Below are 25,398 nucleotides of genomic sequence, written 5' to 3' on the forward strand. Positions count from 1 at the left end.
TCATTAAATGTGGCTTATCATTAAATGTGGCTTGTTATCATACTTTATTTAGTTTTCCTATACCATTTTCAAAATTAATAAGGACAGATATTGCAAACTTTAGGTCTAATCTAAACATTCCCTTGAGTTCAGCAGCAAAGCTCATTTTTGCAAATGGATTCCTACGGAGTGCTGTTCCCCAGCATTCATTTGCACTAGTTTGATATCAATTATGCTCAAAAACGATCATCTAACTGTCATTTGACATCAGCTGCATTGAAAGCGATCATTTAATCATTTAACCATTTAGTGAAGAGGGAGTTTGGAGACTGGAAGGGTGTGGGGTTGGGAGAGAGTTTAGAAACTGGAGCCAGGAAAAGAAAGAGTTTGGAGACCGGTGGGAGAGAGAGTTTAGAGATGGGGGAGGGAGGGAGGGGTGGAATTTAGACCCCGAGACAGTTTAGGGTGACAGGGAGAGAGAGGTTAGATCTAGAGACTGCTGGGGATAGAGAATGTAGGCTGTGAGATATTGGGGGGGGGGGGGGGGGGGGGGGGGGGGTGAGATATTTTGGGGGGGGGGGGGATTTCAGCCCTGACGGTGAGGTAGTGAGGGGAGAGAGTTTAGTCTCTGAGGCTGGGTGTGAGAGTGTATGTGTGTGTGGAGTTTAGAGTCTGAGATGGGAGCCCTGCAGGGGAGAGGGTTTCATCCCTGAAACTAAGGAGGGGGACAGGTGAGTAGTTTAGACACAGAGATTGGGGGTGTGGTGTGGAGGTTGTTTAGAACATTGGGGGAAGTTGGGTAGGGTGGTGAGGGAACCTAAATCTGGGGGGGGGGGTTAGATGAAAGAGAGTTGAGGCCCTGAGACAGAGGGGTTGGGAGGGTGAGTTGTATATTATATATGCCATGTAAATACCATGAAACTAAAACAATTTAAGAAATGATGGAAATCTGATGGGTGCTCTTAAGCATGTAATAATAATAATAATAATAGCTTATTGTCACAAGTAGGCATCAATAAAGTTACTGTGAAAAGCCCCTAGTCACCACATTCCGGCGCCTGTTCGGGGAGGCCGATACAGGAATTGAACCCGCACGACTGGCCTTCTTCTGCATTACAAGCCAGCTGTTTAGCCCACTGTGCTAAATCAGCCCCTACATTGTACAGTATTGTACAGTATGAATATTTTTTGATCTAAATGAAAGAAACAGAATCAATTCAGATATTATTTAAGTAACAAGGTCCTTATATTTTTCAATGCAGCGTGTATTTAATAACTTTGAATGCACTGGATAGCTGTGGACACACTCAACTCTTTTGAGCACCTTTTGCCATTGGATTACACTTGATGTCAAAAATGGCAAAATGTTGATCATTCCAAATTAGAACACTTGACATCAAATGATCACTGATTGTTTTTGAGTATGCTGAATGCAAACATGTCAAAACTTTCAGGTAGTGTATGTTCTTCACAATCTGGAGTTTATCAAAACTGCCTTATATCAAGTTACATGGCAGTCTAAGTTGGTGAGTATAAAACATGTGACACCTTTGTTACACAAACTGTAAATCATAAAGCTAAGTTACACTTCTACAATCTTCAAGAATGTGGTCTGATAAACAGTTACTCGGATGAAGTCAGATATAAATCATCAAGCTGCCTCATTTTACAGTCAGCAACTAAAGATACAACCTCTTAAATTAAATCTCACACTTCTTCAGCTTAATTTCAATCTCTCCTAAAACAAAAATAATAAAATGCATCACACTGTTCTCGTTAGTGCACCAAGCCATCTTTTCTGACCAACTGATGTCAGGAATCTCTGGATAAATGTTGAGGATTGACTTGTTCTTACTTGCCCAGCAGTTAGTTGCCAATTAAGTAGAGTTGCCAATTAAAATCAGTCCCTGCCCCTGAGTGTAGGTTTCTGACAACAATTCCTTCCTGCTTTCAGAATCAACACAATCTTGTCGAACCCCTACTGACTGATCTCATGACAGATGATGTTTTACAGAGCAGCTTAACTGGTTTGGCTTTGATTCACAACTCTGCTCTCAGCTCTGGCCACAAGATGGATTTAAAAAACTTTTGTCAACTCACTTCAACTGAAAAGTATCACGTCAATATAAACAGCACTAAAACAGCCTTTATCAGAAATGACAGTCTCAACAGATGGAGGAGGAATTTAAAAGGTGGGACATGGTGCCACTATCGCTGGCGGGCAGAGTGCAATCCGTCAAAATGACGGTTCTCCCGAGGTTCTTGTTCCTCTTCCAGTGCTTGCCCATCTTTATCCCTAGGGCCTTTTTTAAAAGGGTGACCAGCAGCATCATGGGATTTGTTTGGGCGCATGGCACCCCGAGGGTGAAGAGGGTCTTCTTGGAGCGGAGTAGGGATGGGGGGGGGCTGGCGTTGCCCAACCTCTCGGGGTATTACTGGGCGGCCAACGTGTCGATGGTGCGTAAGTGGGTGATGGAGGGGGAGGGGGCAGCATGGAAACGGATGGAGAGAGCGTCCTGTGGGGATACAAGCCTGGGGGCCCTGGTAACGGCGCCGTGGCCGCTCCCTCCCACGAGGTATACCACGAGTCCGGTGGTGGCGGCTACCCTCAAGATTTGGGGGCAGTGGAGGCGACATAGGGGAGAAGTGGGGGGCTCGATGGAGGCTCCGTTAAGGGGGAACCATAGGTTCGTCCCGGGGAACATGGATGGGGGATTTCGGGGATGGTATAGAGCGGGCATTAGACAGCTGAAGGACCTGTTTATCGACGGAAGGTTTGCGAGCCTGGGGGAGTTGGAAGAGAAATTTGGGCTCCCGCCGGGAAACATGTTTAGATATCTGCAGGTAAAGGCATTTGCTAGACGGCAGGTGGAGGGATTCCCTGCGTTCCCCGCGAAGGGGGTGAGTGACAGGGTGCTCTCGGGGGTCTGGGTCGGGGAGGGGAAGATATCCGATACCTACAAGCTTATGCAGGAGAAGGAAGAGGCGTCAGTAGAGGAGCTGAAAACGAAGTGGGAGGGGGAACTGGGGGAACAGATCGAAGACGGGACATGGGCTGATGCCCTGGAGAGGGTAAATTCTTCCTCCTCGTGTGCGCGGCTTAGCCTCATCCAATTCAAGGTGCTGCATTAGGGCCCACATGACTGGGACGAGGATGAATAGGTTCTTTGGGGGTGAAGATAGGTGTGCCAGGTGCTCGGGGAGTCCAGCGAACCATGCCCATATGTTCTGGGCATGCCCGGCATTGGAGGAGTTCTGGAAGGGGGTGGCGAGGACGGTGTCAAGGGTGGTGGGATCCAGGGTCAAGCCAGGATGGGGACTCGCGATCTTTGGGGTTGGGGTGGAGCCGGGAGTGCAGGAGGCGAAAGAGGCCGGTGTGCTGGCCTTTGCGTCCCTAGTAGCCCGGCGAAGGATTTTGCTACAGTGGAAGGACGCGAGGCCCCCAAGCGTGGAGACCTGGATCAATGACATGGCGGGCTTTATTAAGCTTGAGAAGGTTAAATTCGCCCTGAGAGGATCGGTGCAAGGGTTCTTTAAACGGTGGCAACCTTTCCTCGACTTTCTGGCTCAACGATAGGGTACTGGGACAGTGGCAGCAGCAACCCGGGGGGGGGGGGGGGGGGGGGGGGGGGCGTTGATTATGTTAGCTTATTTTATTTAAATTTGATTTATCTAATTTTAATTTATGGTTAAGTTCTCTTGTTTGGGGGGGGGGTGGGGGAATGTGATACATGTGATGTTACGGTATGGGGGGAATTGTGGGTGTTATGGGGCTGTTAGTTGCATATTACTGCTTTTTGCTATACTTTTTGTTATATTTTCTGCAAAAAATTCCAATAAAAAAATTAAAAAAAAAAAAAAAAAAAAAGAAATGACAGTCTTTGTGACTCTGGCTTCCTCACCGATATTCCTCCACTTGTCTGGAGCCTTTGTCGTCCCACTAATGTCTCTCCCATATCATCCAACTGGGTGGGATGAACTTCGCCTAGTTACATTCGTCTTTATCCAGTCATAATCAAAGAATCACCTCCATTGACTGCCGTCCTCTGGAGTACACCAAAGATCTAATTTTGACCCCCCCTCCTGACTATTTCTTATCCAGATGCTCCCCCTTGGTGACATCTACTGAAAACATGATCAGGTTCCACATGTGTACTGACGACAGCCAGCTCCATCTCGTCACCACCTCTCGCAAGTCCTTCATTCTCTCTAATTTGTCAGGCGTCTGGTCACACATCCAATTTAAGAGAAGCAGATTTTTTTCTTCCAAACTAAATACCGAAAGACCCTGCTACATACACCATTACCTAGCTGCCGACTCTATGCCTCTGGACACTCTGATGCAGACCTTTTTGAACCTCGTGTCATATTCGACCCCAAAACAAAATCCTGACTGCATTTTGTGCCATCACCAATTCCACCTATATAACATTGCCTGACTCCATGCCTATGTCAGCTCATCTGTTGTTGAAACTCCCATCCCTGCCTTTGTTAACTTTGGACTTGACATTTCCAGCACATTCCTGGCCAATTTCCCATCTTATACCCGATAAAACTCTGAACTCATCACATATTCTGCCACCCATATCCTAACTTACACCATCCCATTCACTCAAACCCCTCTCCTCACTGACCTACATTGACCTCTGGTCTGGCAATGCCTCAATTTTAAAATCTTCATTCTTCAAAACGCTCCATGTCTATAATCTCCCCATCTCTATAAACTTCTCCAGTCCTAACCCTCCAACATGTCAGGACTTAAATATTTCTTGTCTCTTGTGCGTCCCTGATTTTCTTCAATGCAGCATTGCCAGCAGTGCTTTGGACAGGAGTGTACCAGAATGGCAGATTTGTCTGCCGAGTACTGTTGCTGCTGACTCAGGAAGAATTGTCCTTCCTTCTTTATATGATGTTTGTGCAGAATCTTGGCTGTGGTGGTTTTTATGAAAACTACAATATCTGTGCTCTGTTGAATCTCCCCAATTATTCGGAATCACAGCTCCATTGCTAGTGAGTGAGGTTGAAGGTAATGGGTGTCAACAAAAATTGCCTCAAACTGTAAGTCCATAAAGCAAAACTGGGTGGGTGGAGAGGGGGAGAGAGAGAGAAACTCAAACTGGAGAGAGGGACACAGAGAAAGATTGAAAAACACAGTTCAGAGTTTTAACAATTAAGTTTGGGTCCTGATGTCAGATGGAAACGGATGGGAGCAACAAGCACAGCAGGTGTGCGGGCTTTGCTCCTCTATTTTACTGGCAGCAGCACATTAATAAGCTGCGACTGGGATTGTTGTCCTGTGCAGGATGGTCACTCGCCCCTGACAGCTGCTGAACCAATCTGAGTGCTGAGCAGTGTTACTAGGAGCAGTGGCCGCTAATACCATTTATTTTTAAATAAACCTTTAAGTGATGGAGGGGGGAACCCCTCCAAGTAAATCACTGGGGTTGTGCCTTCCCGGCCTGTGATCTCCTCTTTGATTTAAAAAAATCTTTCCTTCCAGATGGCCACTGGCAGGATGACTGCATTCATCTGGCAGCCTCGGGATTCCTCAAGATAGTGTCCTGGGCCCTACCATCTCAACATCTTCCATCAATTACCTTTCTTCCATCATAAGGTCAGAAATGAGGATGCTTGCTGATGATTGCACAATGCTCAGCACTATTTGCGACTCCTCAGATACTGCAGCAGTCCATGTGCAAATGCAGCAAGATCTGGACAATATCCCGGCTTGGGCCAACAAAGTGGCATTCATGCTGCACAAACGCCAGGCAATGACCATCTCCAACAAGAAACTGAACTGGACTAGTCATATAAATACTGTGGCGACAACAGCAGGTCAGAGGCTAGGAATCCTGTGGAGAATAACACACCTCGTGATTCCCCAAAGCCTATTCTCGAGACAGGAGTGTGATGGAATATCCTCCATTTGCCTGGATGAGTGTAACACTCAAGAAGCTTGACACCATCCTGGACAAAACAGCCCGTTTGATTGGCATCCCATTCACAAACATTCACTCCCATCATCACCAACAGACAGTGGCAGAGTGTGTACCAGCTACAAGATGTACTGCAGGAACTCACCTTAGGTAGCACGTTCCAAACCCATGACCATTACCATCTGGAAGGGAAGCAGATACTTGGGAACTCTACCACCTCAAGCTTCCCCTCCAATCACTCATCATCCTGACTTGGAAATATATCACCATTTCTTCACTGTCACTGGGTCCAAATCGTGGAACTCTCTCCTTAACAGCACTGTGGGTGTACCTACACCTCAGGAACTGCAGTGGTTCAAGAAATCAGCTCACCACCACCTTCTCAGGAGGAGGGATGCCTTGCCTCAATTATACAGGACCTTGGTGAGGACACACCTTAAGTATTGTGTGCAGTTTTGGTCTCCTAGTTTGAGGAAGGACATTCTTGCTATTGAGGGTGTCCAACGAAGGTACCAGACTAAGTCCCAGGATGGCAAGACTGACAGATGACGAAAGACTGGATCGATTGGGCTTGAAATCACTGGAGTTTAGAAGAATAAGAGGAGATCTCATAGAAACATATAAAATCCTGATGGGACTAGACAGGCTAGATGCGGGAAGAATGTTCCCGATGTTGGGGTTGTCCGGAACTAGAGGTCACAGCCTAAGAATAAGAGGTAAGCCATTCAGGACTGAGATGAGGAAGGACCTCTTCTCTTAGAGAGTTGTGAACTTGTGGAATTCTCTACCACAGAAAGCTGTTGGGGCCAGTTCATTGGATATATTCAAGAGGGAGCTGGATGTGGCCCTTGCAACTAAAGGGATCAAGGGATATGGAGAGAAAGTGGGAGTGGGATACTGAATTTGCATGATCAGCCATAATCATATTGAATGGTGGTGCGGGCTCGAAGGGCCAAATGCCCTACTCCTGCACCTATTTTCTATATTTCTATGTTTCAAGGGAAACTAGAGATGGGCAATAAATGCTGACCTAGCATGATGCGCCCACATCCCATAAATGAATTTTTTAAAAACCTCTTCACCCAGCCTGGTAAGATGGCCCTTAATGACACCTTTGCATATTGATTCTCACCCCCTCATGCTGGGAAGTCTGTTCAAAGCCATGCCCTCCATCAGAAAATGGCGGGTCATGATTGGGAAGCCGATCCGCCAGAGATCCCCACAAGTCTACCAGCCCACCCCACCCCCGGCATGTTCCCGCCTCACAGGGATGGGGGATGAAAGCAAAATGTACAAACTTGGGGTGGAGGGGTTGTGCAGGTTGGGGCAGGGAGGTGGGAAGGAGAGAGAGAAATGCAACTGACTGAAGGAGAGTCCCTGTCAGCCTGTGTCACGCTCTGCTGTTTAATTTGTTGAGTCTGGTGGTTGGATAGCTTTGGTGCTTCCCCCGAGGACTCAGCCTCATCTCCCGGAAGCTGGACTTCCCCCACAGATGGGGGAAATCGGTGAACGAAAAAAAGTTTCACTATGGTTTTATTTGTTATTTTATAACATGCTATATATTGTAAAAATAAAATCATAAAAGTGTGGTAAAACTTTAATTATATGTTACGCATATCGATGATTTTGTTGAAGCAATGGTATTTACTTACTGTTTCCCATTCCAATCAACATTATAGAAACAGCTTTTATTTATACATTACGTATCCTTAAATCTATTATTTTAAATCTATTACCTATGATTTATAAATAATGTTATTCGTCTCACTATAAAAGAAAAAGTCAAATATTTTGCTCAGGGCATGGTGTATTTAGACACACAACTAAGATAAATACAATAACATTTGTAAACAGTGGCAAAAACCACATGGTCAAAAGTACAGGCATACAAACCAGGGTTGACAACCCTATGGGCGGGATTCAATCGCCGGAGGTCGGAGAATCGCCGGGGGTCGGCGTGAATCCCGCCCCCGGCGTCCTCCGAATTCTCCGGCCCTCCAAAAGTCGGCGAGGTGTGAATCGCGCCGCCCGTCTCGGAGAATGGCAGGGACCGGAATGACTCAATGGGCCCGGGGCTGCCCGAATTCTCCGGCCCACGATGGGCTGAAGTCCCGCTGGATTTTTGCCGGTCCCGCCGGCATGGATCAGACTAGGTCCCTTACCGGCGGGGCCTGGCAACGTGGGTGGGCTCCAGGGTCCTGGGGGGTCGTGGGGGCGATCTGGCCCCGGGGGGTGCCCCCACGGTGGCGCCTTGGGGGCACTCTTTTCCTCCGCGTCGGCCGTGTCAGCCTCCACGATGGCCGATGCGTAGGTGAACCCCCCCCCACCGTGCATGCGCGGGGATTATGTCAGCAGCCGCTGACGCTCCCACGCATGCGCGGACTCTCACCGGCCGGCGGAGTACCTTCGGCCACGGCTGGCCTTCCACGCCTGCCGGCGGGGCACAAACCACTCCAGCGCCGGTCTAGCCCCTGAAGGTGCGGAGGGCTGGCGCCGGAGTGGTTCACGCCACTCCGTCCCACCGGGACCCCCCGCCCAGCCGGGTACGGGAGAATCACGCCCTATGTAACTAAGGTAATTTTTAATGGGAAAGTCACATTTACATAAATGGCTCCCCTTGATGATTACTGGACTTTCTAAATATTAGAATCCAATCACAAACTCAAAAATTGTGCTTCTAATTTAAAATGATTGATGGATAAGCATACTCCATTATAAATTAGCCTAAAATATGTACCGTAATTTCCGGACTATAAAGCGCACCTGACTATAAGCCACTGATTTTGAAATTTTTTTTTATTTTGAACATAAATAAGCCGCACACGTATATAAACCGCAGATGCTTACCGGTACATTGAAACAAATGAGCTTTACACAGGCTTTAACGAAATACGGCTTGTAACAAAAATAAAAAATTAGCGGTAAAGAATAGCCTACCAAGAAAGTCATTGGTCACTGTGGAGCGAAATCAATCCGATTAAGCTCTTAAGATTAACATAGAATCATCAGTTTGAAACATTAAAAATAAATAAATCATGTGTAAAAAGAAGTCTTTTATTACTGATCGTAATCAAGATATCACCAACCCAGGTGATCACAGTCACTATCTTCCTCTTGTGCACTGAAACCACTGAAGTCATCTCCTTCGGTGTCAGAGTTGAATAGCCTCAGAATTGCTTCATCCGATGTTGGATTGTTTTCATTGTCGCTCTCATCACTTTCATCCGGAGGCAAATTTCCCGCTGAGCTCATGCTGCCCTCTTCAACACGCAGCAATCCAGCTTTTCGAAACCCGTTGATGATAGTGGATTTTTTAACAATGCTCCACGCTGGCAGACTTGACCATAAGTTGCTCTTCGCATGCGGCCCGTTTTAGTGAAGGATTTCTCCCCACTTGTCATCCAAGCCTCCCACTGAACACGAAGCGCCACCTTAAATGCACGATTTAAACTGATGTCGAGTGGCTGTAAATACTTTGTTGTGCCCCCAGGAATCACAGCTGGAATTGAGTTTGTCCTCTTGATGGCTTCTTTCACAGAATCTGTTATGTGGGCCCTCATGCTGTCCAAAACGAGCAATGCCTTGATCCTGTGAAAGAATCCTCCCGGTCGCTTGCCGTAGCACTCCGTATGCCATTCATGCATTAGGCTTTCCGTCATTCATCCTTTCTTGTTGACTTTCACAACAATTCCTGTAGGGAATTTTTCTTTTGGTATCGTCGTGCGTTTAAAAATCACCATCGGTGGAAGCTTTTCTCCCGATGCCGTGCAACTCAGAACACAGGTGAAGTGCGTTTTTTCATGCCCAGTTGTTTTCAGCATGACGGATGATTCACCTTTCCTGTTGACAGTCCGAGTGAGAGGCAGGTCAAACGTCAGAGGAACCTCATCCATATTTATGATATTGTGCGGGCCAATGGAATGCTCTGCTATCTTTGCATCAGTGAATTTGCAGAAGTTTGAAATTTTTTCCTCGTAGTCGGGAGGGAGCTGCTGACACAAACTCGTCCGTACCCTGATGGACAGGCCTTTACGTCTCATAAATCTGAGACACCACGATGGTCCACCTCTAAAATTCTCAAACTTCATTGCGGTGGCGATTGTTTTGGCTTTCAGTCGGATCTGTACAGTTGAAACACCTCGGCCGTCTGCTCTCTGCATGTTGACCCAGTCTTCGAGCTCATTTTCTAGTTCGGGCCATCTGCTTTTCTTCCCTCTGAAAGCTTTAGTTGTCTTTTTGCACTGAGTCAATTCCTCACGCTGCTGTTTCCAACGTCTTATCATCGACTCATTAAGACCAAGCTCTAGTGCAGCAGCTCTATTTCCTTTTCCAACAGCCAGATCGATCGCCTTCAACTTGAAAGCTGCATCATATGCATTTCTCCGTGTCTTTGCCATGATGAGGGTGACAAAATGACTACCGTAATCAGAATGATGGGATGTTTGAGCGCGTTCGATTTAATCTAAACAGTAAACTAAAAAGTTACATTGTTTTACCTTGACCCGTTACGCAATTTCATTGGTTTAGTGAAAGCGGGAAAAATCCATAAATAAGCCGCGTCGTTGTATAAGCCGCGAGGTTCAAAACGTGGGAAATAAGTAGCGGCTTATAGTCCGGAAACTACGGTACTATTTACCAAGAATTTCTAAATAAGCATATTTTATAACAGGGTGTGGAATATGTTTGATAAATAAGTGCTGCTGACACAGAGTTGGGAGTGCAGTCCAGAAATCCTCCCCCTCACATACAGGTGCCAGCATACTCTGTCTCGGCCCAGATAAGATAATTAGTCACTGAGCTAGTTACAAGGTGATTACTAATAACAATGGAACCTTACTTAAGAATACGTTATTATCTTTGGGGAGGGGGAGGTAAAATCAGGCAAGAAATACTTCTGGGGGTGAATGGTCAAATAAAGAACGTCAGATTTACTTAAATGGTTTTACATGTCCTCAAGATGTGTCAAAGCTCATTATAAGTCAATGAGCTAATTTTGAAGTGTTGTCACTTGCTTCATCGAAGAATACTCAAAATATAGCTGTGCAAATGGTTTATTTCAATGGTACTATGTCATTAACTAAAGTCGTATTCTATGAGCATTGGGGTTGAAGTTGCAAGGCTGTTGTTCCTAGTACAAAGTTTTGCGAAACGCCATTTGAAGACACAGTTAGAACACTACAACCTGATGCTCAAAACTCATGCTCATCACTCTGCACTCGCAGTTCAGTGGCAAAATTTCAGCCTTATGTCTCAAACTTGTAACTGACGCATGGTCGATTGCAATGTGCCTGCATTAGGCACTTATCAACTGATAAATGATGAACGAATTACACTCCTCTTTCATTCAGATACAAGTCTATCAGCGGGATTCTCCGACCCCCCCCCCCCACCCGCCGGATCGGAGAATCGGCTGCCGTATTCTCCGGCGCTGGTTTTCAGGTGGGGGTGGGGATCACGCCACGCCGGTCGGGGGCCATTGGCAGCAGCCCCCCCCCCAGCAATTTTCCGGACCCCGATGGGCCGAGCGGCCGTCGGTTTCTGGCCAGTCCCGCCAACGTGAAATGGACATGGTCCTACACGGTGGGACCTGGCTGGTAGGCCGGCTTGAGAGATCCTTGGGTGGGGGTGGGGGGGGGGGGGCTGGCACGGGGGGGATCCGGCCCCGGGGAGGGCCCAAGAAGCCTGGCCCACCAATTTGCGGGTAGGCCTGTGCCGTGGAGGCACTCCTTCCTTCCGCACGGCCTCTGTAGGGCTCTGCCATGGCCGGCGCGGAGAAGACACCCCCCCTGTGCATGCGCAAGAGTATGCCGGCCGGTCTGCGTATGCGTGGAACCACACCGATGGTTCTGCGCATGCGCTAACTCGCGCCAGCACTTCGCCGCCGGTTGGCATGTGCCAACCCCTCCGGCGCCTGCCTAGCCCCCGGAAGTGCAGAGGATTCCGCAACTTTCTGTTGGCCCGACACTGGAGTGGTTCACGCCATTTTTGTACGCCGCGTCGAGCCATCGGGGATTCGGGAGAATCCCGCCTTCTGATACGTTGTCCATTACAATTATTACCATCCATAATGTACAATAGATTTGTGCCATAAAAAACTGTCTGGAATAAGGACAACATTAGCATCTTCAAGCTACAGCACAATCACTCTCTAACATTTAATATAAAGGACATAACTAGGGAGCATTAACAACATTTTGATTAAATGTCCAAGCTAATTAATGTAACTCCATTCAAGATGGAAAAGAGGTTTATAGTCAGCAAACTGGCAATTTAGTATAACATTTCGATGCTTAATAATTTATACAAAAAGGACTCAAAGCAGATGGATATCAGAGCCTTACCTTCAAGAAACTGGTCTAGGGCGTGGTTTGTGTAGCACACCACCAGAATTGGAAACTTTCTTAAACGTCGTTGCCAAACTGACTCATTCTTTAAGAGCGTTTGCACAATTTTTAACCCGACATAGGTTTTTCCTACAAATGATAAAGTGACATTGCTTAGCCAGGTTTGAAGAAAACCTTTGAAAGATTATTGCAGACTATATCATCAGTGTAGCATTTGCCTATCACAAGGTTTTTCAGAAGAAAGTGCAGGTTCAGTGGACTGGCCATTATATAAAATTGCCCCTTAGTGTCCCAAGATATGCAGGTTAGGTGGGATTATGGGCATAGGGCGGAAGTGTACCGAGGTGGAGTGCTCTTTCAGAGGGTCAGTGCAGACTCGATAGGCCGAAGGGCTTCCTTCTGCACTGTAGGGATTCTATTCTATGGAAATAGATGCACTAAAATAAAGCATTTATCAGGAAACTTAACATGAGTTTGGACAATTTTTGTAAGGGAATCCTAGGATTTATCTGGATGCCTGATTATTTTACTCTGTCTGATTGCAAAAAAAAACTGGAACAATTATGCTCGTGATTTATTTTACATATTAGTGCTGAATTTGGATGTTTATTCGCTGTGTGCCACAGAACTTTGGGCAATCCAAGCACAGCACAAGATGTGTAAGTGATGCTTCAGAATTAATCACACCGATGTGCCCCTTTCCCATCTGAACATGCCTGAACAAAGCTCTCCGGAACTCATTGTTTTGCTCGATGTGTCCTGGGTCACTCTCCCATGCAAGATAAATGAGGTGCTATGAATTATTTTCACATAGTGTATCAATGCAGATCTCTTTCAACCCAACTAAACAACTGAGGTTTTGCAATGTCAGTAAGGAAGAGTATTTTAACTGGTTTTCAGCCAGAAAAGCATCAACTCCACACGACCAAATCAGTTTGGTGCGTGAGCCATTTTAATTCTTGGACCTGATTTATATCGAGCTAATCAGCTTCCCACCTGAAGTAAGCAGAATGAAGAAGCTGTTTGGCATTCAATTGGTTAAAACAGTTTGGTTTGAAGTCACAAATTCGACTATAAGGTAAGTAATGGCTTTCAACAACCTCACAGGGTCAGGAAAGTGGGAAAAAGATGCTCAGAGCAGGCAGGTCAAAACCTAGCAAATGTGACATGGACAAGCACTCCTGTTCCTTCTGATCCCATTCAAGAAAGTTTATTGCTTCGCTATCACTGCGTATTCAGTCTTTGGAGCAGCTTTCAATGAGCTGGGGGGCATTCTGTCAAAAGGACACCATGGTGTATTGACCCCCATCAGTATACGTGTATGAGGACCCAACGAGATTTAGACAGGATGCCTTAATCGTCATCAAAAACTGTCATGTTACGTCCCTGTGCAGTGGGTTCGGAATCAATAATGGAGCACCCCCCCCACCCCCAACCCCTGCACCCTCCCCTCCCTCTCCCCCCCCCCCAGCATTCATAACATTCAAGGCACTAAGCTGGGCATTGTCCAGCCAATTCCTACCAATGGTAGCTGGCGTTAGAATTTCCTGTCTAATATGAGATGTATAATATGCCCATTGGGCCCAGGATAATAAAGTGCCTCACCACCCACCACACAAATCTTGCTTGCCTCTTTCAGCTCAATTTCAATTATTCTTCTGCTATCTTTATTGCCAGGTGCAGCATTAGACTTGGGCAAGTAATAGAAATTCAATTAAAATGAGATTAAAAGCTGATAATATTAGATGAAAATAAGTTATAAAATGACTATATCTTACATTTTAAAAATGTTATACAATAGATACAGGCCATTTGGCTCATCAGATTTATTCTGTATGTGCTCCTCATCCCGCTTTACTTTATCTCTTCCTATCAAAATATGTTTTTCCTTTCTCCCTATCTTACTTCTCCTTAAATATATCCATAATATTCACCTCAATCATGCTATGTGGTCGAGTCCCACATTCTAACTGCTCTCGGGGTAAACAAGCTTCTCCTGAATCTCTTATTGGATTTCATATTGACAACCTCCATTTGACAACCATATTGACAATAGCTCCTAGTTTTGGTATGCTCCACAATGGAAACATTTTATTTAAATCTATATTATTAAAACTCTTCATAATTTGAAATAATTCTATAATATAATTTATTTTTCAAAGAGAAAACTGGCATGGCTTGTTCGATATTTATATTGTGTTTATTATCAATCTGACTGGAGGTTTTATTCTTGAATTCATTTCTTGACTAGACCATCCATCTTCCAATTAACTAATGAAGAGGAAGGGAAACTGCTGAGGCAGAATTTCCAGGTAATTTATCTATTCTTTATACAAGTCCAATATTAAAGTTTCCCTAAGACTAGCAAATTCACCACCAAATGTAGAATTGAGCTATATAGCAGTGAATATCCCAGGTTTGAACCCTAATATACAATGATGCCAGCCAAAGTAAGGTGGTACAGTTAGCTTTGGCACTGCTGGGCTTGGGTGTGGGGAAATAGTAATAAACCCCAATGTTTCTACGTAGTAGGAAAGAGAGAGAGGAGAGAGAGATGACAGAGAGAGAACAGAAGAGTGGGAGGTCGCACAATTGCATGTGGGTACTGGACAGAGGAAGGATCCACATTTGTTTCCCATGTCCCAGTGTTTTGCAGCCCAGTGGCACTCACTAAGGTGAAGTGCGAGTAACTACTTGGTGCATTTTTTTTTAATTCTAAATTTAGAGTACCCAATTATTTTTTTTTCCAATTTAGAGGCAATTTAGCATGGCCAATCCACCTAACTTGCACATCTTTTTTTTGGGTTGTGGGGGTGAAACTCAAGCTGACATGGGGAGAACGTGCAAACTCCACACGGACAGTGACCCAGGGCCGGGATTCAAACCCAGTCGCACCGCAATCCCAGTACTAACCACTGTGTCACCGTGCTGCCCCCTTGGGGCATATTTTTTTAAAATATTGCACTGTGATTTCATATCTTTAATATAGGAAGGGAGAAATTGGACAAGAATTAAGAGATTATAAAAATGGTTTTAATTATTTAATCCATTAAACAGAGCAAATAAACTAAGGCTGATGCAATTCTTTGAATGTACCTGTCCCAGGAGGTCCTTGTATGATGGCCAATTCTTTAGTCAATGCCATCTGCAGAGCTTGCATCTGTGACTCATCCAGGTTCAGCTCTTCCTTTGAAGGCCATGATGCAGGATCAAGGACATTGACTTTGGTGTTCCTGTGTAAAGATTCATTGATTTGTCCAGTGTCTTCCTTGGAATCCTGGGATTTTCCATTCATTAGAGCTTCAAGGTCATAGGTGTTATTGAAAGCTAAGTATCTTGGAACCTGGATTTCAGTGTCACAGGCTACAATATACTTTTGGAAAGGAACATCTTCTCCTTGGATCTCCTGTAATCCCTCTAGAACATGGCGGTAAGCTTCAAAATATGCTGTTGTTTCAACCATCAGGAAACAATCCGAAGGTTCCAACTCGGCCAACAGGTGCCGGCTTCGCACATTAAAAGACAGATGAACAATGCCCTCCTTGAGCTCCACAGGATCCCGATTTGAAACAGTTGCAAACAGTAAGGTTTCAAAGTTATCCTTTGACATACACACGAGAGAGCCATATAGCAGACGCTTTGAATTTTGCCACCGGACAAACTTCAGTGGTCTTGTGTCAAATTGGACTTTATAGCCTACACCAGTGGAAGTGCAGAGTGGAACTAGAATGCGTGTGTTGAAATATACTCGAATGTCATCGAATTTTCTCCTCCTCAGTCCTTTGTCATCATAATTCTGGAGCAACTCTAAGATTCCTTCTCTCAAAGGTCTCACAAAGTCTTCTCTCAGAAGACGGAAATGGGTATCAAGGTACACTTCAGTATTTGCATACTTCTCAGTAATGAGATTTGGTCGTAGAAATGGTCTCTCTTCTAAATGCACCTCATTGTAGGTGGGATAAATGGTCATTGTTCTATAGTTGTCCTCGGGACCAGTTTCTTGATTGTCTATCAAGATATGTGTATCGGTTCTGAGTGTTCCATCCCGTTTTCGCTCTTGGAGGTGATGAATTATATTCTTGATTTTCTCCAAGCTATTTTCAATCTGTTCACTAATTGAAACCCCGGCAGCTCGTAGAGTATTCACCGTAGGATCCAAAACCAAAATCATCATGGACATCTCCTGAACTGAACTGGCTGGAAAAATACTTACCAATTCCTGAAGCAAGAATAGAATGCTTTCAATATATTCAGGATATTGCTGCCTACGCAAAGGCACTGGATCTGTACTCATCTGAACCACATAGCGAGGCAATTGAACCTTTAGAAAGAGGGAGTCCTTTACAATGCCCAGCAGATGCTGAATGCTCTGACGGTCAGTCTTGGACCTACAGGCCTTACATAAGACTTTACAAATTAGTTGGACAAAACTTGAATTTAGCTGTTGGCTTAATAAATCCTTTAGGCCAGAGCCACAGGCTAAAGTTATAACAATTTCAGATGGCTCTTTGTCCAAAAGGCCTTCCATTGTTTTGTAGCCTAACCTTCTCACAAACGATTCTTTGTCCTTTACATGTTCCTCTTTAGCTAATTCTTGAGGCCTCCTTCTCTGGAAGTGAGGATTTCCTTGCATTTCCCCTTGCCTGCCTCCTCTGCCACCCTCACGAAAGTCATTCTTTCTCCATGGTTCATTCCTACGTTCATTGTGCTGATCCCTTCTGCCCTGTTGGGGGGCTTGGCGATTCCCCTGGACAGCAGGAGCTCTTCCAGCTGGATTTCGATTTGCTCTTACAGCATTTTGCCGCCCTTCTGCATGCCTGGGATTGAGATTAAAGTTCCACTCTTGGTTCCTTCCTCCAAACTCCCTAGCTGCTAGAAGCTCCGCTTGCCTGGGTGTCGAAAGGGCTCGCCTGGGTTGTGGTGCACCTCTCTGGTCTGCTGGTCCAGCAGCATTTCTCTGGTTTCCATTATATTGTCGTCCTCGTGATTCAAGACGTTCCAAAGAAGCTAAAGATATAAAAAGAAAAATGAAAGGATGAATCATGCATTTTACAGTCAATTGTCCAGGCCATGTCTGTTGGCATCGACTTTCTTCGATGCTCTTACTCAGTTTGAAATGAAAACAAATGTTACAACATTAAAGAGCTTCTCCCCAGACTCTCTGCATTTGTTTGTTTCATAAATGTAATAGCTCATTAGTTCGAAGAGATACAGCAAATAATTTCCCCTTTTGGAATGTTTCCAGCATACAATATATAAGTTAGTTAGAAGAACTGACCATTAGTTAATAGTCATTCAGGTATTATTGGTTTTACTATCAAACTACCGCTTTGAATTGTTCTGCAAATATGAATTTTCTCAGACCTGAACTGCAGTCTGGCTAAACAGATAAAAACAGTTGTCTCTTTAACGTCACAGAATAATTGTAATGCAGAAATACCCATAGGAATCCATGGGCTAAAACTAGTTGTTATAGTTCAGAATTTTTCCTTTATATTTAATGAGCATGTCTAACACCTATTGCAGTTCAGAAATATAGGTGTCTGCACCATGGATGAGAGAAAGTATAAATAAATAATAAGAAGAAAGAATTTCAATTTACATAGGTATCCTGAGGATATGAAAGATGCTAAAAATGCTTCATGGCCAACAACATCCTTTGGAAGTATACTGACTACCATTTGGTAAAACCAGCAGCCAATCTCTTCACAGGATGGTCCCACAAACAATGATAAAAATTATGAGATAAACTGGTTTGGTGTTGCTGTTTGAGGAATTACCTTTGACCAGGTCATCAGGACAGTCTCTTTGCTCTTCTTCAAATAGTGCTACTGGAGCAGGTAGAGAGGGCATCTATTAAATATCGCATCCAAAGAACAGGGCTACTGATGAAACATTACTCTCCCATTATAGACAAATACCTTCTTTGTATGCTCACGCCCTGGAGCAAGACTTGAACTCACAACCTTCTGGCTTAGTGGTGAGAGTAACATCACTGATTGCTACTTAAAATGAGCATTGTTTTTTCAAATATTCTTTCAAGGGTATGGACATTGCTGGTTCGGTCAGCCTTTATTGCACATTCCTAATTACCTTTGAGAAAGTGGTGGTGGTGAGCTGCCTTCTTGAACTGCTGCAGCCCACTGTGCTGTTAGGTGTGGGGTTGTGTGTGTAAGGGGAAAGAGTTCCAGGACTGTAATCCAGTGACACTGAAGAAACAATTATAAATTTCCAAGTCAGGATGGTGTGTGGCTTGGAGGGGAGCTTTTAGGCGCTGTACATCTGTTGGCCTCATCTTTCAAGGTGGGAGCAATAATGAGTTTGGAAGGTGCTGCCTGACGAGCCGTGGTGATTTCCTGCAGTGCATCTTGTAGATGGTACAGACTGCTACGACTGTGCTCGGTGGCGAAGGAAGTGAATGTTTAATCAAGTCTGCTTAGGTGTCAAGCTCCTGCACTTATCCAGGCATGTGGAGAGTATCCCATCGCACTCCTGGCTTGTACTGTGTAGATGGTGGACAACCTTTGAAAATCAGGAGGTGAGTTACTGCAGAATTACCAGCCTCTGACCTGCTCTTGTAGCCACATATTTGTATGGGTGGCCCAGTTCAGTTTCTGATCAATGGTAACCCCAGGATGTTAACAGTGGGGGTTCAGCAATGGAATGGCAAAGATAATTAGATTCTCTCTTGTTGAAGATGGTCATTGCCTGGCGGATGTTACTTGACACTTGTCAATCCAAACTTGAATGTTGTCTAGGACTTGCTGCTTATAGACATAGACTGTTTCATTATCTGAGGAGTCGTGAATGGTGCTGAACATTATGCAATAATCAGTGAAAATCCCCTCTTTTGACCTTATGATCGAGGAAGGTAATTAAAAAAGCAGCTGAAGATGATTAGAATATAGAACATACAGTGCAGAAGGAGGCCATTCGGCCCATCGAGTCTTCACTGACCCACTTAAGCCCTCACTTCCACCCTACCCCGTAACCCAATAACCCCTCCTAACCTTTTTTGGTCACTAAAGGCAATTTATCATGGCCAATCCACCTAACCTGCACGTCTTTGGACTGTGGGAGGAAACCGGAGCACCCAGAGGAAACCCACGCAGACACGGGGAGAACGTGCAGACTCCACACACACAGTGACCCAGCGGGGAATCGAACCTGGGACCCTGGCGCTGTGAAGCCACAGTGCTAATCACTTGTGCTACCGTGCTGCCCTGGGCTGAGGATACTACCCTGAGGTACTCCAGCAACAAAATCTCAGGGGGAAAGAAGCGGAAAGTGGGGAACAAAAAAGTTAAGCCAAACATGAAACAGAATTCCAAAACGAGTATCAATCGTAGGTCAATATCATCCAGGATGTTAAAAACTTCACAAAATGATGTGGTATATAAACCATCTGCAGCTTCTAACCTCCCAGTAGATCCTTTACATTACCATCAATCCATTCTTAAGCCTTCTGGAATGTCCTAAGTAGAGCACGTTTTATATTGATCAAATTTGCCTTTCACTGGGTTTGCTACTGGTAAACCATAAAATGACAGTGGCTACATTCAAGTATTTTTTTTTAATAAACATTTTATTGAGGTATTTTTGTCATAGAAACAACAACAAAATAGACAATGTACATGAAACCATGAACATAGTGCAGAAGCCATTTACCTTTTGTACAAGTCCCACCCTTATTACCCCCCTACTCTAACCTAAACTACTCCCCCACCCAATCTCCGGGCTACCAGGGAAGCAATGGCCAGAACGTCTGCCTCTTTCTCCTCCTGGATTCCCCGATCTTCCGACACCCCAAAATCGCCACCTCTGGACTCAGTGCCACCCTTGTTTTTAAAACTTTGGACATGACATCTGCAAACCCCTGCCAAAATCCCCAAAGCTTTGGATATGTCCAAAACATGTGGATATGGTTCGCTGGTCCTCCCGCACCAAAGAATCTGCTCATCCAGGCCGCTGTCATGTGAGCCCGGTGCACAACCTTAAATTGTACCAAGCTGAGCCTGGCACATGTTGTGGATGCGTTGATCGACTCAACGCGTCTGCCCATAAACCATCCTCTATCTCACCACCAGGCTCCTCCTCCCACTTACGCTTCAGCTCCTCGGTCTGCGTCTCCTCCGACCCCATAAGCTCCTTACAGATGTCCGAGACGCTCCCCTCCCCTACCCACCCTCTGGAAATTACCCTGTCCTGAATCCCCTCAGCGGTAGGAGCGGGAAGGTTGCCACCTGTTTACGTAGGAAGTCCCGCACCTGCAGTATCTGAAATTGTTTCTCCTCGCCAGCCCAAACTTTTCCTCCAGCGCCATCATACTCAGAAAGCTCCCCTCTGTGAACACATCCCACATCCTCTCAATCCCCGCTCTCCGTCATACCCGGAACCCCCCATCCATATTTCCCGGGGCAAACCGGTGGTTATCACAAATTGGGGCCCAGACCGATGCTCCCACTGCTCCCACATGCCACCTCCACTGGCCCCAAACTCTCAGGGCCACCACCACCACGGGGCTGGTGGAGTACCGCGCCTGCGGGAGCGGCAGAGGCGCAGTTACCAACACCCCCAGACTGGTGCCCTGACAAGAAGCCGCCTCCATACGCACCCACGCCGACCCCTCTCCCACCACCAACTTCCTGATCATGGTTCTATTATACGCCCAGTAATAATTGCTAAAATTTGGCAGTGCCAGCCCACCTTCTCCCCGGCTCCGCTCGAGCATTACCTTCCTTACCCGCGGGGTCTTGCCCGCCCAGACGAAGCCCGTGATCATGCTGTTGGCCCGCTTAAAAAAGGACCACGGAATAAAAATGGGCAGATATTGAAATACCAATAGGAACGTCAGGAGGACTGTCATTTTCACAGTTTGTACCCTCCCGGCCAGAGTCAACGGGAGAGCGTCCCATCTCCAGAAATTGGCCTTCATTTGGTCCACCTCCGGGCCAGATTCAATTTATGCAGCTGGTCCCATTCCCGCGCCACTTGGATGCCCAAGTATTTAAAACTACCCCCTACTGACCTAAACAGCAGCTCCCCCAGTTGCCCCTCCTGTCCCCTCGCCTGAACCACAAACATCTCACTCTTATCCATGTTTAGCTTATACCCCGAAAACCGGCCAAATTCCCCCAAAATCTTCATGATTTCCTCCATTCCCTCTACTGGGTCCGAAACGTACAGAAGCAGATCATCCGCAAAGAGCTAAACCCTGTGCTCCACCACCCCCCTCCACCCCCGGACCAGTCCCCTCTAGCCCCTTGAAGCTCTCAGAGCAATTGCCAGCGGCTCTATAGCCAGCGCAAACAACAGTGGGGAGAGGGGGCATCCCTGTTTTGTTCCCCGGTGCAGTCTAAAATAGTCCAATTTGTCCTGTTCATCCGCACACTTGACACAGTAACCTGACCCAGTCAATAAAGCCCCGCCCGAATCTGTTACTGTATGTGGTGGACCCGATGGGAGGGATGCCGGGAGTGATGGAGTTGCTAGCTGAGTTTGGGACCTTTTCAAGGTTATAAATTAAATTTAGGCAAGAGCGAGGTGTTTGTGGTGCACCCTGGAGACCAGGAGGAAGGAATTGGTAGGCTCCCGCTTAGGCGGGCAGGGGAGAGCTTTAGGTACCTGGGGGTGCAGGTGGCCAGGGACTGGGGGACTCTTCACAAGCATAACTTCATCAGACTTGTAGATCAGATGGAGGAGGAGTTCAAGAGGTGGGACATGCTGCCATTATCGTTGGCGGGGAGGGTACAGTCCATCAAAATGACGGTGCTTCCGAGGTTCTTGTTCCTCTTTCAGTGCCTGCCCATCTTTATCCCCAGGGCCATCTTTAGGAGAGTGACTAGCAGTATTTTGAGCTTTGTGTGGGCACATGGGACTCCGAGAGTGAAGAGGGTGTTCCTGGAGCTAGGGAGGGATAGAGGCGGGCTGGCGTTGCCCAACCTTCTGGGGTACTATTGGGCAGCCAATGTGTCAATGGTGCGTAAATGGGTGATGGAGGGGGGGAGGGGCGGCGTGGAAAAGAATGGAGATGGCGTCATGTAGAGGTACGAGCCTGGGTGCCATGGTAACGGCACCGTTGCTGCTCTCCCCTAAGAGGTTTACCACGAGCCCGGTGGTGGCGGCGACCCTAAGAATCTGGGGACAGTGGAGATGGCATCGGGGTGAAACAGGGGGCTCGATGGAGGCTCCACTGGGTGGCAACCATCGGTTCATCCTGGGGAACAAGGATGGGGGATTTAGGGGGTGGCAAAGGGCGGGCATCAGCAAATTGAGGGACCTGTTTATTGGCGGGAGGTTTGCAGGCCAGGGGGAACTGGAAGATAAATTTGGCCTTCCCCAAGGGAACATGTTCAGATACTTGCAGGGAAAGGCGTTTGCTAGGCGACAGGTAGAGGGATTCCCTCTGCTGCCGTCGCGGGGGACGATGGACAGAGTGCTTTCGGGGGTGTGGGTCGGAGAGGGGAAGGTGTCTGACATCTATAAGGTAATGCAGGAGGTGGAGGAGTCGTCAGTGGAGGAGCTGAAGGCTAAATGGGAGGAGGAACTTGGGGAGCAGATAGAGGACGGGACTTGGGCGGATGCCTTGGAGAGAGTCAACTCTTCCTCCTCATGTGCGAGGCTTAGTCTCATCCAATTTAAGGTGCTGCACCGGGCCCACATGTCCGGGACTAGGATGAGTAGGTTCTTTGGGGGTGAGGACAGGTGCACCAGATGTTCGGGGAGTCCAGTGAACCACGCCCATATGTTCTGGGCATGCCCAGCACTGGAAGAATTCTGGAAGGGGGTGGCGGGGACGGTGTCAAGGGTGGTTGGATCCAGGGTCAAACCAGGGTGGGGACTCGCGATTTTTGGAGTTGCGGTAGAGCCGGGAGTGCAGGAGGCGAAAGAGGCCGGTGTCCTGGCCTTTGCGTCCCTAGTAGCCCGACGAAGGATTCTGCTACAGTGGAAGGATGCAAGGCCCCCAAGTGTGGAGACCTGGATCAGTGACATGGCTGGATTTATAAAATTGGAAAGGGTCAAATTTGCCCTGAGAGGATCAATACAAGGGTTCTATAAACGATGGCAGCCTTTTCTGGACTTCCTGGCTCAAAGATAGGTAACTTGGTCAATAGCAGCAGCAACCCGGGGGGGGGTGTTCCTTATTGTGTTGATTTGCGTTGTTGTTAAAATGCTGTGTTGCCCGAGTTGCCTCCCTCTTTCTAAGCTGCTGTGCAAGCATTCTGCTGGCCTTCTCCCCATGTTCATAAATCGCCCCCCTCACCTTTCACAGCTGTTCCACCACACTCCCTGTGGTCAGCAAGTTCCTCAGGAGCCCTGCCTCTGGGGCCTCCGCATACCTCCTATCGACCTGTAATATCTCCTTTACCAGACTGTCCGTCTCTGCCCTGTCAACCTTCTCCCTATCAGCCTGGATCAAGATCAGCTCCCCCCTTACCACCGCCTTCAGTGCTTCCCAAACCGCCGCTGCCAAAGGTTCCCCTGTGTCATTGACCTGCAGGTAACTCTGAATACATTTCCTCAGCCGCTCGCATACCCCTTCGTCAGCCAAAAGACCCACATCCAACCTCCAGTGTGGGTGCTGATTACTGTCTTTACTAACCTGCAGGTCAACCCAGTGCGGTGCATGGTCTGAGATTGTAATCGCCAAATACCCCATGTCCACTACCCCAGCCAGAATGACCCTGCTCAAAATAAAAAAAACAATCTGGGAGTACACTTTATGCACATGTGAGTAGAAGGAGAACTCCTTCACCCCCTCCCCCCAAACCCGGCTGCCCGAACCTCCATGGATCCACCCCCCACCCCCCCCAATCAGTTCCATAAACCCTCTTAGTTCCTTTGCCATTGCTGGCACCCTGCCCGTTTTCGAGCTTGACCAGTCTAACCCAGGGTCCGTAACTGTATTGAAGTCCCCTCCCATGACCAACCTGTACGGGTCCAGGTCCGGTATCTTCCCCAGCATCCTCTTTATAAGCTCCACATCATCCCAATTTGGCGCATATACATTCACTAATACCACCTGCACCCCCTCTAGTTTCCCACTGACCATAATATACCGACCTCCCACGTCCGAGACTATTCTACCTGCCTCAAACACCACCCGCTTATTGATCAGGATCGCGACTCCTCTAGTCTTTGAATCTAATCCCAAATGAAACACCTGACTGACCCAGCCTTTCCTCAGTCTAACTTGGTCCGATACCTTAAGGAGCGTCTCCTGCAACATTACCAGGTCCTGCTGCAATCCCCTAAAATGCGCGAACACACGTGCCCTTTTGATCGTCCCATTTAACCCTCAAACATTCCAGGTTATCAGCCTAGTTGGGAGGCTCATTGCCCCCCCCCCCCCCCCCCTCAGCCAATCAGTCATCCCCTTTTTTTAGGCCTTCCACCAGCCCGTGATCCATGCCTCCACCGGTCCAGCCCCAGGCAGCCCCCGCCCCCGACCTCCTCTCTGCCCCTCAGCCCAAGTCCCTCCCTCGTCAGCAGAACATTCACCCCCCCCCCCCCCCCCCCCCCCCCCCCCCCCAGCAACAACACCCTGTAACCCAATCCCTTTCCCAAATCAAACATATGCACATCCCCCCACTGCGCTTCCGAGAGCTAGCTCACCCAGCTAGCTTGGTGGCCCCCATCCCCGGCGCCAGATAGTCTCCCACCTATCGTTCCCTCCCCACCCTCCCCGCTCATGCAAACAAACTCCAACATCAAACAATCCCCACACAATTGCCCAACAGAAAAACACCAAGATCAAAACTTTTTTTTATAAATAATTTTTATTCAACATTTTTCACATATTTTCAACAACAAACAAACCCCCCCTTACAAAAATAAGAGAAACAACAAAAAACGCATAAATAAACAGATTATAGCTATATCACACATTTCCCCAGACTACATGCCCCCCACTAAATGATAAACGATAATAAATACAATAGTAAACGCAAAGTACCCCCTCCCCGGTTGCTGCTGCTGCTGACCATCTCCTAATGCTCCGCTAAAAAGTCTAGGAACGGTTGCACCGCCTGAAGAACTCTTGCACAGATACTCTTAAGGCAAACTTTACCTTCTCTAATTTAATACACCGTGCCATGTCGCTGATCCAGGCTTCCACAGTTGGGGGCATCCTTCCACTG

The 25,398-nt window shown here is 46.9% G+C and overlaps 1 protein-coding gene across 4 annotated transcripts in view; it reads right to left on the reverse strand.

Annotated features, from left to right (window-relative positions):
* znfx1 (zinc finger, NFX1-type containing 1) overlaps nucleotides 1-25,398 on the reverse strand; it is a 76,008-nt gene that overhangs the window by 32,286 nt on the left and 18,324 nt on the right. For all 4 annotated transcript variants that reach the window (XM_038803091.1, XM_038803094.1, XM_038803092.1 and 1 more), the window contains exons 3-4: nucleotides 15,356-17,266; nucleotides 12,257-12,388 (exon numbers count right to left, since the gene is read on the reverse strand). In XM_038803091.1, the coding sequence (XP_038659019.1) occupies nucleotides 12,257-12,388; nucleotides 15,356-17,266 (2,043 nt within the window). The remainder of the gene's footprint in view (nucleotides 1-12,256; nucleotides 12,389-15,355; nucleotides 17,267-25,398) is intronic.

This window comes from Scyliorhinus canicula, chromosome 7, assembly GCF_902713615.1.
Source record: "Scyliorhinus canicula chromosome 7, sScyCan1.1, whole genome shotgun sequence".
Lineage (NCBI taxonomy): Eukaryota > Metazoa > Chordata > Chondrichthyes > Carcharhiniformes > Scyliorhinidae > Scyliorhinus > Scyliorhinus canicula.